Here is a 19,336-nt window from a genome sequence, read left to right as displayed (position 1 = left end):
GCCATGTGTTCAAAGAGTTCTAGTAGTTTCGTACTCAGTTCCAGTCAATGGAAAATACACCAATGTAAGCCGATTAGTGATATCCAGTTACAGATTTTTTGAACTTGTTAGGACTCGACATTTATGGAATATGATTTTGACGAACGCATACAGTGAGTGTGAAAACTGTTAAATAGACTGATCCTGTCGCTGACAGCGATTCTTGGAAGTTATAGTAACGATTAGTCGAGGGGGCCACGAGTACTCAAATTGTTCGCGTTGTAATAAAGCACTAGGCACACAAACCGATTGGACAAACCATTATCGCATTAGCCAGCGAAACACATTTGAACTTACTAAGCGACTTTTCCACGAATCTAATGAGTTTAAAGTAGAGTTTACGTTATTCCCAATTTCGTGCCAGCGATACATATAATTGTCGTCAACTACTTCCCCCCTAAGAGAACCCAATGATAGCGCGGCAGTCTCGAAGGTTTTTGCTTGTCTATGTCATGATCGATTTCAAAGCATTATCACACAGCTGAAATCAGAGAACGTTTAACGACACGGAAGGAATCGATGACAGGTGCTACACTTTTTGGACGTCCGGTTATGGTTGAAGTGTGGCTTTTCATGCTTTATTGTGCTGTGGTATGAGGGTCGGCAAGGCAATTAAGTAATTATGTGTTTTTATCTGATTAGGCAGCATCGTTTTATTTATCCTGAATAATAACTAAAGCAGTTACATCGTAACTACAAATTCTACAACTACAAGTTTATTTCAACCAAGCAAACAAAAACTACACGTACTTTTAGATATAAAAACCCAAATCAATCCACCTAGCGTTGGTGGTGCCTTTCTCGCGCATTAAAAAAATAAGAAAAACACATAAGAGAGATCGAAATAACACTTTAGGGGGATAGATTTTACTTTTTCTATCAATGCATTTGCGGTCATTTGAATGCATTGCTGCAATCTTTGAAAAAAAAAAATTTTTTTTTCGTTTTTGAATTTTTTTTTTCCCAAGGGGGGACCCTTGGTAGAAAAACAATGTTTTTTCAATAACTTTGGAACGCAATGACCGATCGGACCAATTTTCAATAGGAAACAACTAGCCGGCAATCCGCGTCGACTGCAACTTGTTGCGAGCAAATCGAATAATGCTAAGTACCAAAAAGTGTGTCTCACATTTTGTACACACACACACATACATACACACATACAGACATCACCTCAATTCGTCGAGCTGATTCGATTGGTATATAACACTATGGGTCTCCGAGCCTTCTATCAAAAGTTCGGTTTTGGAGTGATCCTATAGCCTTTACGTATACTTTGTATACGAGAAAGGCAAAAAGGCATTTCTACTCTAGAGTAAAAGACCATACGAAACAATGGCTAAAGTCACTAAACAGGGTTCTCTTTGTCGATTTTCTCTCTTTTGAAAAAAAAACTAGGATCAGAGTGTGTGTGCGTGTGTTTAACAACCCCAATATGAAAGTTTTTGCCTTTCTCGTACAACAAAGTTGTACCGAAAGGCTATATGATTGCTTCAAAAAAGAACTTTTGATAGAAGGCCCGGAGACCCATAGTGTTATATACCGATCGACTCAGCTCGACGAACTGAGGTGATGTCTGTATGTGTGTATGTATGTGTGTATGTGTACAAATTTTGTAGACACACTTTTTGGAACTTAGCATTATCCGATTTACTCGCAACAAGTTGCATTCGACGGTGAATGCGGTCCCATTGTTTGCTATTGAAAATTGGCCCGATCGGACATTGCATTTTGGAATTATTGAAAAATCATTGTTTTTTCCCAAGGGTCCCCCTTGGAAAAAAAAACTCAAAATCGAAAAAAAATTTTTCCGAAAATGGTGGCAATGCATTTTAACTAAGGCAAAAACATGCAAAATTATCGAAAAAATGTGATCTATTCTCCTAAAGAGCTTTTTTGACCTTTCTAATGCGTTTTTTTATATTTTATAATGCACGAGAAAGGCATCATCACTGCTAGGTGGATTAATCTGGGTTTTATTATTTTCTATTACTGTATGATAATATATACTGAAATATCCTTTTCTCACCACTTTTTTTTAAAGAGAGCTAAGGGGCCAACTGCGTGGTTTTATATAGGGGAAGGTTTTTTCTTTTCAAATGGCTTCCATATGGTGGAAAGTGAAAATATTTGTTAGTGTAAAAATCCATATAAAGATTAGATGATTTATACAAAATATGTGACATAGAGGGGGGTGTTGAAAATGGCCAATTTTTGCGATACGTTTGATTTCGATTGATTTCCGTTTTTATTTTACAAAAAGACGCTTGGTGCGGTTTCGCAGAGCTACGACCACTTATGTGTCTAATTGAACAAGAAGACACAGAGAAACAGACGTCTCACTCTACACATGTTCCATCGTTAATCTTTTTAACGGTGGATTTAATTTTTTGTAGGTGGTCGATCGGCCACCGATGACGCTTCCCTCGATTTAACTTGTGTATGACGTTTGCTCACTACCGCCATCTGTTTCCAGCTTGTCCACCCGCAATATATTTAGCATTGGGCGATCACGTTTCCGGGAAGATGATTTTCATCGCATTTTGTTCTAAGTGAGACGTCTGTTTCTCTGTAAAGAAGATGTGCGATATCCCCACTATTCTTATGATCTGGATTAGTTCTTTGGGACAACATCAAACCATTTTTCAATATTCACAGGACTTCCAAAACACTCCAAACTGTCTTCAAGTTCAGATCTTGATATTCCAAATAATCAATAAGAAAATGTGCCTATATTCCTATGCGTTGGATTATCTCTTTGGGAAATCATCATACCATGATCGATGCTTTGCAGTATTACCAGGACTTTCATACCACTCCAAACTGTCCTTAAGTTAAGAACATGATAGTTTATATAATCAACAAGAAGAAGTACGATGTCCAAACTTTATATATGCTATAATGTAATTCAAGGACTCTACAACACTTCAAACTGTCCTCAAGTTCATATCTTGATATTCAAAATAATCAACAAGAAGACGTGCGATGCCCTTAGCATTCTTATTATTTGGTATGGCTTTGTTACCTAGAAATGCAGCATGCAGACGAAAATAAAATTTGTTCTGTATAAAACTCTGATTCTGCCAGTGGGCCTCTACGAACATGAAGCATAGACGGTAAAATAGCCGCACCTGAAGGTTTTTAGGGTTTTTGAGCGAAAAGTGCTACGTACAATACTCAGAGGGAAACTAGAAAATGGTGAGTCACGCAGACGCACGAATCAAGAGTTGTATCAAGTCAACAGAGAAGAAAATGTTGTTAATCGTATAGAGTACGGCAGACGTTGGTGGGCAGGTTACTTAGTGGGAATATCAGAAAAATAGCGAAAATAATGTTCAATAGAGGACCAGTCAAATTTGTCAATTAAAGGAGCAATAATAAAATTTCAGATAAAAATCCGGGTTTCTAAATACATTCTCTAACTAAATCGATGATTTTTTTTATGTTGGGCCGTTACAAATATTTAATTAACATTTTATCCTACTGGTTTCCGAAAGGTCAAGGGGGATAATAAAAAATAAATATTAAAATGAAAAAAAATCCAAAAAATTCCTCGGATTTGTTTAAGAATGTTTTGAAAATCCTCCAAATTATCCGAATTTTATTATGTTGCCCCCTCAAAATATTATTTTTTGGCAAAAAAATCCGAAAGGGTGGGGGACAAAATAAAAAATTTAAATATTTGTATCGGCCTTATTTGTTTTAATATTTATTTTTTATTTTCGGTAGGACATAATTTTTATTTAATATTTGTAACGGCCTTATTGGATTTTCGCGACACATTTAAGAATAGCATCTGTTAAATATCTAGGATAAGACTCGAACTAGCTCATGCAGCTAATAGTTTGTGCTGGCTGCTGGAAGATTGAGGAACGAGTGCGATCGAAGGTTACGGCGGCGAGTGTTAATGTTTAGCATCTTAGTTTTGAAAAGTCGATGTTGCGTTCAAAAGGTCGCCGATAAAGCAATCTTTAGCAAACCCAACTATGAATATACCTTCGAAACAGTACATGCTTCATGACCCTTGAAAGTAGTTTTCAAATCGTACCAAAACGTTTTCATCCTGTATTTGCGTCCGAATGATATGACATCCCATTAAATTTGGCCATATTGAAATCGAATGAAGGGCTTTTAGACGGCTCGTGAAAAAGATGGAAACGTTTTGAGTTGCATCCGGACTGGAGGAATTTCGGAAGGTTCCGTCCTCCAACTCAGATGCAGGACCAGTACGTCTCCTGATCGTTGGCAACGGAGGTACGACTGCGCTAGAAAAATAAAGACTTCCTTTTAGCTAGAGTCGAATGTGCGTTCCGGTCAAAGACTTCACGAATTGACGGCAGAGGCTTGATGGTTGGATCTGGAAGCACTGTGCAATACTTATTGGCGCGACAATCGGGTGAATTCGCTGGATATCGGAAAACTTTCAGATGGAGACAAAGCTGATGCCTTTCTCACAGCTGGTGACAAATGTGCATCCCAAATGAGAATTGGATGAATGGCAGCAGCAGCCGATACTTGAGGTTGAGGTAAAGGAGTGGTAATTGATTATTGTAGGTATAGTATTCCTGTGCGCTCACTGTAACTCGGAAAAATATTCGGATCCAGGTTCCCAGAAAGGACAGAAGGTAGGCTTGGTGCGAGTCGAAAGCTTGGGATAACTATAGGCGTCCAACTAGAAGAAGTTGAGAGTTGATCGTTGTTGATGCTGAAATTTGAATCGGCCTCAGGCGCAGAATTGTGTCGATAAAATATGCACTAGCCTTGAATAACAAGTTGGGAGACCTACAATCTGCCTCTAAACTGAGTAAGACCACACAAACCTAAATGTGAACTCAATAATGGTTCGATAATGGTTAGATGTGCTAGAAATACTGTGCCATGTTTTAATAGCAAAATGGTTCGGCAATTTTTCAAACAAGACGAAAGTTCTTTACCAAGGGTCTTATAGAACCTCTTGGATCAGTAATTCTGAGCCGTTTTGGGGAGAAACTTTTAGCAAAACAAAGGCGCTTACTTCAAATAACGATATGGCATAGCCGTGCGATTGACCGTGAACCAAACCGCGGGCTGTTATGTCAGCCTATAACCATGAAGCACCTAAACGACTTCGAATTGACTGATGACGTTGCGTTGCACTCTGATATGCAGAGTAAGCTCAACGACCCTGCCGAGCGCTCCTCTTCGGCAGGATTAGTCATCAACGTCAACAAAACCAAATCGTTGGATGTAAAAATGGTGACCCCTTCCCCTTGTGAGTTTCACAGTAGCCGGGCAACGAGAGGAGAATGTTTAAAGCTTCCAATATCTTGGTAGCCAAATGGCGTCAGACGGCGGTACCAAGATCGACATTGACGCACGGATCAAGAAAGCAAGGGCTGCCTTTGCGAGTTTATAAAATATCTGGAAAAACAGGCAGATAAGTGAACGCACCAAAATACGAATTTTCAACTCTAACGTGAAATCTGTGCTGTTATACGCTAGCGAAACATGGTGTGTATCAGTGAAGAACACTCAACGGCTGCAGGTGTTCATCAACAGATGCCTGCGGTATATAATTCGGGCCTGGTGGCCTCACAACTGGATCTCAAACAACGAGCTCCATCGTCGTTGTCACCAGAGGCCGATAGCAACAGAAATTCGGGATAAGAAGTGGGGCTGGGTCGGCCACACTCTACGTAGGGGCGGAAACAAAATCTGCAAACAAGCATTAGACTGAAACCCAGCGGGACATCGCAGCAGAGGCAGACCCAGAAGCTCATGGCGGCGAAGCCTCAATAAAGAAATAAAAGAAATCGACCGAAATCTAACCTGGCAACAGGTTAAAGCGATAGCTGGGCAATGCTCAGGATGGAGATCTTTCAAGTCGGCCCTTTGCACCACCGGAGGTTTACAGGACTCATAAGTGTAAGTGTAAAATAGCTAGAAAAAAGGGAAATACATTACAATAGATAAAAATAATGGCAAGGAAACTGTGTGTAGTGTATGCTACATACAGTATGTCTATCCTTAATAGATTTTTTTTGCTATAGCTTGCATTCTACGAGGAATCCTGACCCATTTTTTCCAAACTGTAAATTGACCAGATCGGATTATAGGCTCAAAAGCTATGGTAAAATACTATATGGTATTTTTTATCCGTGCTTTTTTTTAATTTTCATATTTAGTTAATGGGAATGAATGTTTTCTAAGAATTACATTTTTATTATACATTCTTTGGAGAATTTAGTCTAAATTGGGCTAAGAAAAAAAAACAAAAAATAATTTCTAACATACTTGGATCGAAGCACATGTGAAACTTGTGCAAGAACCAGCAAACGCCATTCCATTACCCATTTTTTTTGGAGCTCGGGTTTTTTCGAACACTTCGCGAAGGGCAACGATCCGGCCAGCTGCCGGCGAGAACGCCTTTTGCTCCAGTTCCCCTTAGAATCCAATTACCGCTTATTATAATTATATTAGGACACGCTGCTGCTGAGCGATTGCTATCGGCGCGTCAGTCGTCATCGTCGTTGTGACTTCTTATCACCTGTTTACCATCGTCGCCGGGCAAGCCTTGTCGGGTGGTTTTATCTTCCACGAAGCGGTATCGTTTCAAACGATACCCTTGCCTGCCGAACAGAGGAAAGCAATCAATTTCCCACCGACCGAACGGCTTTGATTTGTTTTATATGGGTTTTGTACTCTCTGATGGTTTGCTTTTTTTTTCGGGGGGTTTCAACTATGCACAAAGCTCTTATCTATATTAAATAGTGTCAGTAGGAAAGCAAACGATAGTGGGCTCAATTTTCGACAGGTTACAAGCACAATTAGCGGAAAATGTATCAAAGTATGTTTACCAACGCTTTTCGAGTTAAATTGATGAGGAGCGTGAATCACAACAACGGACTTTTCGTCGTGAGGTACTCATGCAGGCCAATTGGGTATTTGTTTAATTTATTCGTTTTTAATCATCCGATGTCAGCTAGGAAAACCTCAATCAGATTAACCAGCACCCATAGATTACCGGTTTTTCCGCCGAACGACAACTCGAGATGGTAATTTATTGCCTCCTGATTTCATGCATCTTCAGGGGATTAATACTCCGTGCGGTGAAGTCGGCTGTTACTCGGCAGTTCCATCACCTCGGCTCTTAGACCAGACTTTGTGTGCATTTGGCGGAAACCTATAACGATGGTCCATGTGCGGTGCAGGTATGTAGTAGTAAGTCGTCTTATTTCCATCATCCAGTTTCATGGCCGCGGAGACTCTCCAAGTCAAACCATCCGAAGAGCCAACTGGCCTTTGGTTTTATCACTGTTGGAAAATCACAGGCGTAATTTTTCTCTCCTTTCTGTTTCGATTTCTGCTAACAAGAAGCACTGGCACTGACTGGTAGTGAGTTTCGAGACGAACGCGCGTGTCTGGAAAACCAACATATCAACAATCGGAAGAAGAAAAATCAATGACCACTCCATTCATAAATAAGATTCGGAGTGGATTTCTGCTTCGTTCGTGAAACCAGGAAAAGATGAATACGATGTGCGAGGGTACATCCTTTTGATCCTGATGACGATCCGAAGCACACCTTTAAATGTGACTAAGGAAGTGTTTGCGAACAGAGAACGTAAAACAAGACGGAGAGTAATACAATAAAGTTGTAATAAAATCTGCCAAGTGATCTGTCAATGCAATTGCATTAGGTATATTCATTAAAGTGTATAGCATATGATACTTGGTTTCCATAATAAATCCACAACTATGAGTTTTAGGGTGCTTGAGCATGAGGGTTTTGATTTATCAAAAACTGTCTTTCAAATATGAGTTCTTTATTCATATAACATTTACGAACTTGTTCCGTAGAACACCGTTATTTTTCATCAAATTAAAAAATAATTGAAGAAGGAATGAGAAATACAGGTGATGGTTATGTCAGAAATTCTATACTAGAAGAAAGTTGTTGAATGTCCAACATTTTTAACAGACAAATTCTGACGTACAAGAAGTTGTTTTGACCAATATCGTCCAATTTTTCCCTATTGTCAGTGCCATAACATCTTGAGAATAGAGCATTCTTGATCCTTCTGGTAATCCGCGGGATCACCTTCCGAGGCCACAAACAAGCTGCGAAACGGATCATGCAAAAAAAAAGCTCATCCCACGCTCAACGTTTCGTTCACCTCAAAAGCATAACTATGCCGCTCCCCCTTGCTCGCTTGTTTGGGTTGATAAATTTCGTTCCTTTGTTTTGCGGACCTCGACGACGGTCCCATCCCGCCGCCGGAGGTTCCCGATTTCGGTGGTACGATTGTTTTTCATAAAATATTCAAATTTAATTTCTTCTCACTTTTTCTTCCTCTTGGAAGCTGCCTGTTAGCATATCCTTCGCGCGTATTTTTTCCTCCCCGAATTCGATTTGGTTTTTATGTTTTTGCATCCGTTCTAAATCCGAAACGGACCCAAAGCTGGAATGTTTTTTTGTTGTTCGAAAAAAATCGTGCTGCCGGCCTTCTAGAGTACCCCGATGGAAAGTGTGGCATTCGTCGACGCGAAGGGACTAAAAATCGCCACCATGATGACGACGATGACAAGGAGAGGGAGGAGGGAATGGTGGAGCCCATTCCTTTCGTGTGGTGGAGATTACAAATGCGATTTATACACATTATTGCCGGATTCACACAATCGGTGTGAACTATCTGGATTGCCTGGTGGTTGGCCGATCGGCCATTTAATCGGAAGGCAATCCCGAGCGGAAGGGATATTTTGGAATGTTTTCGGCAGCAAGGAAAGGTCGTGAGTCGACCGAGAAACAATGGGCCTCGCTCGGTGGGTCTAGGAATTTTTGGTTGATTTCTGCGAAATGAAATCGAGTGGAATGCCCATTTGCTGCGGCACGTTTTGAAGCCCCGAATGGGCTGAAAAATTTGCAGATTCGATTTGGGTTTGAAAATGGTGATGGCATGAAATGAATATCAATCGAAGGGAACCAATTTGCAGGTGTTGTTACATTGATATTATTTTAAGGAAAACCAATTTAGTCTGGGTTGATCTATCGATATGAATTGATCATAATTTCCCGTCGATTTCTATACTTTACTAGACAAACCTGACGGATCTTGCTCGGGTTGTTTTCTTTTGTGACCTGTTTATCGTTGCAGCTTCGCACTGTAGATTGATTTCAGTTCGAGCTTGATAGTTTTCTTCAGAACTTATCAAAACGTAGTATTTTTACATTTGTTCAAATTTCATATATACAAACACAGACAATATTAAGACGAATCGGTTAGTGAGGAAATCATGCAAATCGGTCCACGCTTTCGTAAGTTATATTGCCTCAGAGGAAATGTAAACTCATTTTATTATATATAGAGATATAAATAGAAATAGAGGTAGATATTCAGCCAAACACAAAATTTGTATTACAATCCAACTAATATTATGGAAGATTATAGTTGAATATCAGATATAACATCTAAAACTACGAAAACAGAGTTCAGGAGAATAGGAAAAGTAGGAAGCAATTATGGGAGTACCTTTAATGTTGTAATACAAAAAAAATGAATGTGGATCCTTGAATAGCCAAAAGTTATGAGACAAGATGAATTTCGATTGAACCAATTTTAAATGCATGAGATAGACATAATTGATATCACATCACAAATTAACATTTATTCATTTGAGATTCTCTATCACTATTTGTTCAATACGTTAACCATAAATTGAATATAATTCTGTAGAGCATCTCAGAAAGTCTGCACTAAAAATCTATACGAAAACTGTGAATTGTTTTCCCTTCAACTTAGTAGCATTCATAAGTGGCACATGTAGAAAAGATCGCCACCAACTGCCATAACTGATCGCATTTTCTCATGCCTGCACCGCACGGTTCAGCTCAATTAATTAGTGCCATTGTGATGTTTGTATTCCTCGGCAGTCATCACGTCTGGTACAAATATGATGATATATATGTACGCTATGATGAGCATGTTGACGAATAAATAACGTCCTGCGCTGAAGGCCACTCCTGGCAGATGGGGAGAACCCGAGGATGAAGCGGATAAAAGTCGCGACCCAGTCGTCGGTTCTTTCGCAACCGTCGTCGTCGTCGTTGTTGTTGGATGGTTGGTTGATGTGGGAGCATGCGACAGGACCAGGCAGCTAGACGACCGGGTGAATTTGTTGTACAAACATATTTTAAAATTCAGTATGTGTTTCGCTACACTTTTTCACAGCTTTCATGGAGATCATTTGTCTCCTGGCTGGGGAGCTTAACTTGCTTGTATTTGTCCGCTATCCCATCGCTACACTACTCTACTTAGCACGATATGGCTGTTGTTGGTCGGTTGGCTAATGGCGAAGGAAGGTTACATTTTTGTTGTACCACATGCCCGTTGGAGGGTGGGCAATTTACAGCATCCACTCGCAAGACGTACGTTGCTCTATTCTTCATCCATGCCACTGGACGTGAGGAAACTTTTGAAAAAGTTGTTGTGGTTGTTTTGGGTTGAAATATTTTAAGGCTTACCCATCTATGATAACTGTGTAATGAATTATGTTTCCTGTTCAATGCGAGAAAATTCTTGGTATTGTCTAAATAAAATATAGGAAAAAATGCCGGCTATTGCTCTCCGGCAATCATACTATAATAAGCAGTATCGTAAAATTTCAACAACATCTGTCGTGACGATAATTAATATTAATTTTTATTGTTCTATTTTGGAAAACAAGTTTAATTCCGATACTCATAGTTTTTATTAAACAGATTTTCAGCCTACGACTGGCTCATCTCTTAATATAGAAGATGTTTTTATGAGATATTGCGATTAAAGATTTGGCTGCCGATATGACCACACTATTCCATTAAGTAAACGGACATGTTACCAATTATACAACAGCTGCCCTTGCAAGAAACTCTTCCATAACCAGCTAATAACATTGGGATGTCAGTAAATTCCTCGTATCTGTCGAATCCTACTCTAGCAATATTTCACCGGCAATATTTCTCTCACCCAACTATGTGTATCGGATCATCAAAATAAACAAAACTTTTGAGGATTACCGTTGCAGTTTACATGACTGAATATTTATATAGCATGTTATAATCAAATGTTATTACTGTGTGGCTTATGATTTTTTTAAATTATTTATAACAGCCTCAGTGAGGGTCTCCATGACATTCAATATTTGCATAACTTTGGCATTGGGCCCTCCTTAGCCGTGTGGTAAGACGCTTGCGGCTACAAAGCAAGACCATGCTGAGGGTGGCTGGGTTCGATTCCCGGTGCCGGTCTAGGCAATTTCGGATTGAAACTGTCCCGACTTCCCTGGGCATAAAAGTATCATCGTGTTAGCCTCATGATATACGAATGCAAAAAATGGTAACCTGGCTAAGAAACCTCGCAGTTAATAACTGTGGAAGTGCTTAATGAACACTAAGCTGCGAGGCGGCTCTGTCCCAGTGTGGGGATGTAATGCCAATAAGAAGAAGAAGAAAAGAAGAAGATAACTTTGGCAAAGCCGATATACTTACAAGAGGTGAATAAAATGCTGAACTATCTACTCCGATACTTGGATAAGGGTTCTGCTCGGTTGACGGGTAGGGAGTGCCGTACACGCCAACGCTACCGGTTGGTATCCGGGAGTAGCTGGACAGTGCTAACCGGGCAGAGTCGTATTGGCAGGAGCATACGGTTTGTCCTGATACAGGATCGGTCATAATAGGCCTGCCATTCTCACAGCAGGAGGTTGCCGGTGGCGCATTGTTTGAGGTTTGTGAGACAGCCCCGGGGCTTAAGGCACCTGATGGCGCGCCTGTTGCCGAACCACCCGGGCTCAATGATGGAGCGTTCGTGGCCGAGATTGGTGACTGTGAACTGGCGGTTGTCGTCTGTCCACCACCAACCAACAACTGCAAAGAAAAAAAAGAAACAAAATTGAAACCTTTTAATCAACCTGCACAAGCTCATTCACTAACAGCCTAATTTCCCCGCCACAAAAACCGCACTCTGTTTCAAATTAAAATATTTATTGTCATTATATGTATAGATCATATTATTCCACTTGAGTTCAACACACCTCCGCGATCTCTCCGATTCCCTTCAAAACCACACCTCAATGCACACCCGGTTGTAATAATCACTTCAAGTGTTAATATATCTTCAAATATTGTCTTTTCATCTTTCAACACCACCATCATCATCATCATCATCATCTTCGACAGCCGTATCGACATCTTGCCTTCGTTCTCAACCAAATTACCTTTGATTCACTCTATTTCCCAAAACACTGCCAGGCGGAGGAAAACAAAAGCAGAAAGAAACTGACAACCAACGCAACAAGCTAAATAAATAATGAATCTAATGGCCGGTTTTTGAAGAGTCAACCGGCTTCTTTGGGATTTGACCTTCTTTTCGGCTGTCTTCCCCGGCCACCCTGATTTGAGCTCTTGGGTTTGTCTTGGCCCAGTACTTGAAGCCAGGCCGGGCCTGGGCACACGGTGTTGATTATTTACGTTTGTTGTTCTATCCCCCGAAAAGAAGGGAAATACAGCCTAGCGATGTATCGTCTCATCTGCTGGATATCGAAGGGAACCGGAAGGCAGGGCCGAGGGACGACGACGCGGCAACGAAACCCCAAAAAAATGAACGATCAGAGCCGCACGGCAGAGCGGGACGGTGCACAGTGCGGCGAGCGAATGAGACGTTTCTTTAAAGGCATTGACAGCACGCCGACAGCCATGGGACAGCCGATGCGGAACGATCCCCTCTCGGCGTAGATGACAACATACAAACATATCAAATTACGCGATGATAGAACGTATAGTCAATTTGATTTTAATATTTGTCATATAATATGTTAATTTACAGTTAAATGAGATTAAAGGATTTCGGCTTCGCGGCGATGATGGTTTTCACCGATTAGTCGCTTGAATGCGGGGATATTGACGCGATAATGTCATCGCGAGGGGCATGTACAGATGTACACATAGGCAACAAAGTGGAAGATTGTCATAGAAAAGTGTACATGGTCCCATCCAACTTTAAGCACACATATTTCAGACTCATAAAAATAGGTTCCACTCATCGTTTTCGGTGGAATCAACCTTGATAAACAGACGTTCATCACACCTGATAATTTTATGTTTCACTTTTTCTTAATGTTTTATTAATAATTCATTTTTACTTTATTGAGGCTTTTAAAATGTGTGGACATATCATGTGTAAAAATGACTCCGCCACATCAGATCATGTAATAATGTTAGACAAAGTTGAAAGGGGAAATGACAATAAAACATAAAATCACATTGAAATCGATTTCATTTCTTTTTCAAAGTAGGACCTTTGGAAAAAAAATGATAAAAAAACAATATTTTTAATAACTCCGTAACGCAATGGGCCAATTTTCTATAGCAAAAAAATAGGAAAGATTCCGCATCGAATGCAACCTGTTGCAAGAAAATCGGTTTAGGCTAAGTACACAAAAGTGTGTCTCACATTCTTTGTACACAAACACACACACATACATACATACATACATACACACATAAGACATCAGCTATTGGTCTCCGAGCCTTCTATCAAAAGTTTGATTTTGAAGTAATATTAGTATACAAGAAAGGCAAAAAGAAAATACACAACCAAGTTTTTTTTGTTTTATTCCGTTTTTTAGAAAACGCAAAATTCCACGAACGCTATTTATTCTAAGCCGAGACTGCACGATAATGTAACGATAAAGCTGATTTAATTGAAATTTGCATGTTTATGTTTACAATAATTTATGTTTAACATATCGTTTGAAGTTTTGTTACTTTTTACTGTGTGGATCAGGAGGCTAATGATGTCTTTAAGGAGGCTAATGAAGCTTTAACGTAATGTCAATACAAATAGATACTAACATATTTCGGCAAACAATCAAAATTTTTGTCTGAATGTTGCGCTTTTTTCGATTCCAGATATATATGTGCAAGGAAATAAACTCCAAAAATGTTCCTTTGTAAAACATGTTACTCATAAGTCCCCCGTGCAAATAGGTTTTATCAAATTTTAGCCGAGATTCGGCAATCAAAATTAAGTGTGCACGAGAACCAATTTTGGGCGGCTGGGAATTACGTTCAATATTTCACGAACACCCGACGACCTGCCATCGCATGTATAATAATGCTATTTACTTTCAATAATGTCCCACACAAGGAGGCATGAACAGCGACTCAAGCTTCTTATTACCCACTCCACGGTCCGTTTCTACACACTTTTAACCCATTCTTTCTCTTCAGTTTCAGATCCGCTACTACGCGACGGCGAGGGCGAGGAAGCACAAAGTGATAGGATTAACATTTAATTCTATTCTCCTCCTCGTGTCACATGAGATGCTTTATGGCTTTTAATTATGTCTGAAGTTGTCGCTTTTAATAATACACACATTAGCTCCTGCTGCCTACCGATGCGTACCTTGCCTCCATTAATGCAGGATGAGAAGAGCGAGAGCTTTCGTAGGATAAATGCGTTAAGAATAGGGGAATTTGCGGAAAAACTTTCTATAATTGTAATTTTTTTAAAGGAAAATTTTAATTTCTGTAATCTTTAATTTTTTATTGCAATTTTTACGTTTAAAATTTCTAATATCTTTTGATTTTTGGAAAATTTACTCATTATTTAGGGAAAATTCATATTTATTCAGATTTCTAAATTGGCAGTTTCCTAGTTATTAAGAATAATTTCTAATTATAGAAAATTTTATATGTCTGCCGTTGTGCTCCTAATATACACTTTTTGGTCATTTAATGTAGCCCTAATGAACAGAAAAACCCTAAAATATGAGAGTATTACCCGTTCAAAAATCAAATATAATCACGCCTATTTGAAAAAAAAAGCTCACAGAATTTCGAAACTCGATACAACGGAAATAAGAAGTTTAATTACTTTGAGAACATATTTGTAAAAAACAGTCTATTATTAACAGTTAATATATTTTGATGCTATCACTGGGGCAAATACCCTATAGCAACATTTGAATGAAAAGGAAAGCTGCTCTCATTCGTTAAGCTGTGATCATGGAGCGCGGAGAATTCTCAACAGAAAATCCCATTAAAGTCCGGCACAGATTATAGCAACCAGCGTGGAAGATAAAGAAGGAAGGATCTAGACTACCCGTGCTTCATCTGCTACCGTGTTTCAGTTCTATCTTGGCATATTGGATCAAACAGGGGGTACTATTAGCTGGAAACTTGAAGACGTTAAAATTTGAAATAAGTTGCAATAGTAAAAGAAAAATATCAGGCAACTTATCAAATATAAGCAAAAATATAAAATTGTCGTTTTCCTAAGCTAAAGTATATCCAGTTTTTTTATAAACTTTTTAGTTAATTTTAGATATTTTGTGGAATCTTCATCGACTAAAATCAAACCGTGTTAAAAAAAACTGAGTGTAATGTTTAATTACATCACAAATACACTTGGATTTCTTCTGGATTATTTGGAAAAGGAGCGTTTGGCCAAAAGCCATTTGTCCGAATTCCACGAAAGTCATTCATTCATTCGTATTGGATGTTTGGCCGAAACGGTAGTGTCCGAAAATTTCATGTCGCCGAAACGGACATATGTAGTATGGCTGAACAGGTATTATGGCCGATAATATCGTGTGGCCGAATAGGTAATTCTATCGAAATCATCGTTTGGTAGAAAGGGCCATTTGGCCGATCGGTTCATACGGATGAAAATGTCATTCGGCTGAATAGGAGACATATCATTTGGCTGAATGGTTCATTCGAACGTAAATTTCGTTTGCCAAATGAGTCACATTGACTAGCAATAATGAATGTTAAACGTGTGAAGTGATTATGGATAATTTAGATTGAGCAAAAGGTGAGTAGTAGGGTGGCTCAAATTAGTATGGGAAAAACTTTTTTCAATTTTTTTGATGGGCCGCCCTCTTATTCAGTTCTATTTGATGCCCTGATGCTCTGGACCAAATTTCAGCCAAATCGGTCAACGTTTGGGCGGTGCTAAACTCATTGGAAGTTTATATGCAAAAATGTATGCAGAAACATCCAAAAACAGTGAATTGCAGTTGGACGGCACAACTTACGATGAAGAACTATGATACTCATTCAGATCTTTAAGAGTTTAATACAAAATGTTATGCAGAAAACCGCGAGAAGATTAGAGTTTGCCCGGCTAAGTTATTAGCATTTCTCTGAAGTGGGGTTTGAGCAAATTTCGTTTCTTTTTTTTTTTTTATATGTACCTCACTTCTAACTTCTCACTCATCATTTATCACTTTTTACTTCTAACGCCTCGTTTATCACTTCTTATTCTTTGCTCTTCATGTTTCAATTCACACGTTCACTTTTGTTCGGCCAAACAACATTTACGTTCGTATTACTTCAAACATTTGATTCTTTGTACTATTTCACAAGTTCTAGTCAACCACGGAATGACAACTATAAATTGTATGGTTCTAATGCTCATGCTCAGGCGTATGACTCGTTCGGCCAACTGATAAATGACTATTTCTACCAAACGACCATTTCAGCCAAACAGAATTTCCGTACAAAATACCTATTCGGCCAAACGACATTTTCGGCCGTATGACCCGTTCTGCCTAATGGCAATTTCGGCCAAATAGCCCTTTCTATCAAACGTCCATTTTGGCCAAACGGCATTTTCAGCCAAATGACTTATTCAGCCAAACGACTTTGATATATTTATCAAATGATTTATTTATTTATTGATGCCTCCATCAGTGTAGAAAATTTCTTTGAAAATTTAGTGAAACCAAAGCCAAACTATGCATTATTCCTTAGAACAAAAATCCATTTTACGTTCATATTACGACGCGCTAGTCCATTGTAAAATATTCAGACTCAACATATAAACGAGTATATGATGCGATTTTGCAAAAAAAGGAGTTGAAATAATTTTATTGAGCGATATAAAGCAAATGAGTTTTAGCAAAATCATGTCATATCAGAAAAAGAACATAAGATAGGCAGCGCATGGGGGGAGGGGATTTTATTGCCAGAAGTGTGACGACTATACTAAATGTTTAAATGTTTCATATAAAAAGTGTGACATAGGAAAACAAGGGATTGAAAAAGCCAATTTTGGTGTTACGCAATAATGGATTTTTCCTCATTGGATACATTTGCAATGTTTTTTTGCACCTAATCCTTCTTGGTATTTTATTGTATTTCGAAAGATCACTGCAGTATTGACTTCGCATCATTATTCAAACTAATTAAATAAAAAATTGATTAACTAAATCAAATCAAATATTTCATTCAGGACTAAATCAAATAACTATGCGATTCGAAAGATTATACAAGCGATTTGATTTCATTGGAAAGAATAGGTGATTACCTAATAAAAGCGAGAAATACATAAAATCTCAATTAGCACTGAAACAAATAAAGAAAACTAAAGCTTATCGAAACGTTAGATCGCAATGGAATTTAATGTACATACAGTTGGTTCTCACCTTCATATTCATATATGCAGTAATCCTGCAAACGTTCGTCATCCCTGACAAGCCGCGTAGAACGATTGATCAGTATATGGAAGTAAATGAATCACCTTTATGGACCGAATGCTCACCTGCTTTGGCGCGAAGAACTCGAAAAATTGCATTTCCCATTAGGCGATAAATTAACGTCAATAAGGCAGCAAATAACTGTAGCTTATTCCAGTGCTACTAATTAAGCCTGATTCGTTCCCTCGCGGCACAGTGTGTACGGGGCTAGGAAATCTTTGAAAGTTAGAGCAAAGTGCAGCCGTTGAGTGATCGTGAAAAATGGAATAGTTATGTTCGTTCAAGTATACGTTGAACGGTTCAGAGTCACCGCGATCCCTCGGTAGACCTTTTCTGGGGTTGAAATCTCGTTACTTGCTCGACGTTATGCTTAATTTCATGTGATGCCATTCACTGCTCTAAGCAGCGCGAAAACGATGTTTGGTTTTGAATTCCTGCGTTTTTGTTTCGCCGGAGAAGCTTGAAGCCACCGCGTTTTGTTCCTTAGAGGCGGTCGTAGTAGGCGGCAAATCAGCTTGAACGAATTTTCAAAGCAGGCCACCATCATCGAAAAATCCTCACGCTCCATAAAGTAGGCGAAGAAGTGCAAATTTAAATGCAAATCAATTAAGCATGGCCCGCTACGTCGCACCGCGGTGCGTAACAATTAGCAGAAAATTGTAATTAGAATTTAGTCAAACAAACAAAAGTAAAACGGCCGGAACGAAATAACCCTCCCAAGTCGTTTTTCCAAGCATCGATGTCTCCTGGTATTATTTTCTTTGGCTTGTTTGGTTTTGTTTTTATGGTCACATTTTCCCCAAGTCAAGTTCCATTGATGGGGAACGATTGCTCGGTGTCGAGGGATCGCCACCGAAGGAGCAGGGTATTTTACAGCGCTTTCGGACTCATTTTAATGATGTCTTAAACAGAATTAATTTTGTGATTTATCTTACTGCTGTTTTTGTTCCCCTGGATGGCCATTTGCTTATTGCACTTCACCGACCATAAAGGGCCAATTAGAAATTCATTCTTTATGTTCACTGAGATGTAGAACATTTTTTCGTTTGGTTGTAGGAAATCCTTTCTCGTAAATTGTGGTTCCCTTCTCATAAAAGGTGCTTGCATCTGAAATTTGGCTATAAAAGATATGATCTTTCTAGAAATTATTACTGCAAATAAGTTTGCAGATTACCTTGTGTTCATTATCTCTATTGAGCTTAATTAAATAATCACAAAGTAAATATTTATCATATCTATACTGCCACTGATTATTGCGGGTGTAGTTGGAGTTGTGCTTCATGAACCTTTGCTTTTACTGCGTTTATATGACCACGTTAAATGATTTATTACCGGCAGGGCATAAACAAACAAAGGGCTCGTTCAGTCGCTACTTTCGGTCCCACTTTGAAACTATTTAGTGCGTTTAATAGCTCGTCATCATCGACAATACTTACCCCAGACTGTCAGCACATGCTTCGCTACTCCTCCTCGGTAGTTTCAGTGAAAGCATAGAATAATGATCATTACTGTACCATAATGAGTCGGTAGGTGAACTGAACATATCCAGTTCTTGTTTGTACACTTATTGACATATATTCTTTAATTGCCCCTTTCCACTGTGTCGACAAACTGGATGACTGTAGAGTCTATATCTTTACGACTTGAACCATTATCCTGGACTGAGCAAGAACCTCCACCCACGTATTTTGGTAACAGTTTCTGTCCCTAATACGATAAATCAAGGCCAGAATAGTCGCACTCTTAGCTCCTCCGTCCCCTCGTTATACTCTCAAGACCCGTTCCATCATAAATA

General features: G+C 39.1%; 1 protein-coding gene across 1 annotated transcript in view; it reads right to left on the bottom strand.

Annotated features, from left to right (window-relative positions):
- The window catches only part of LOC134209560 (homeobox protein caupolican-like), a 304,371-nt gene that overhangs the window by 250,310 nt on the left and 34,725 nt on the right, over window positions 1-19,336 (bottom strand). Inside the window, exon 2 of the mRNA XM_062685556.1 lies at window positions 11,546-11,923. Coding sequence (XP_062541540.1) covers window positions 11,546-11,923 — 378 coding nt within the window. The remainder of the gene's footprint in view (window positions 1-11,545; window positions 11,924-19,336) is intronic.

Source organism: Armigeres subalbatus, chromosome 2, assembly GCF_024139115.2.
Source record: "Armigeres subalbatus isolate Guangzhou_Male chromosome 2, GZ_Asu_2, whole genome shotgun sequence".
NCBI lineage: Eukaryota > Metazoa > Arthropoda > Insecta > Diptera > Culicidae > Armigeres > Armigeres subalbatus.
The sequence above is the reverse complement of the archived record's forward strand: the minus strand, read 5'-3'. Positions and strand labels throughout refer to the sequence as shown.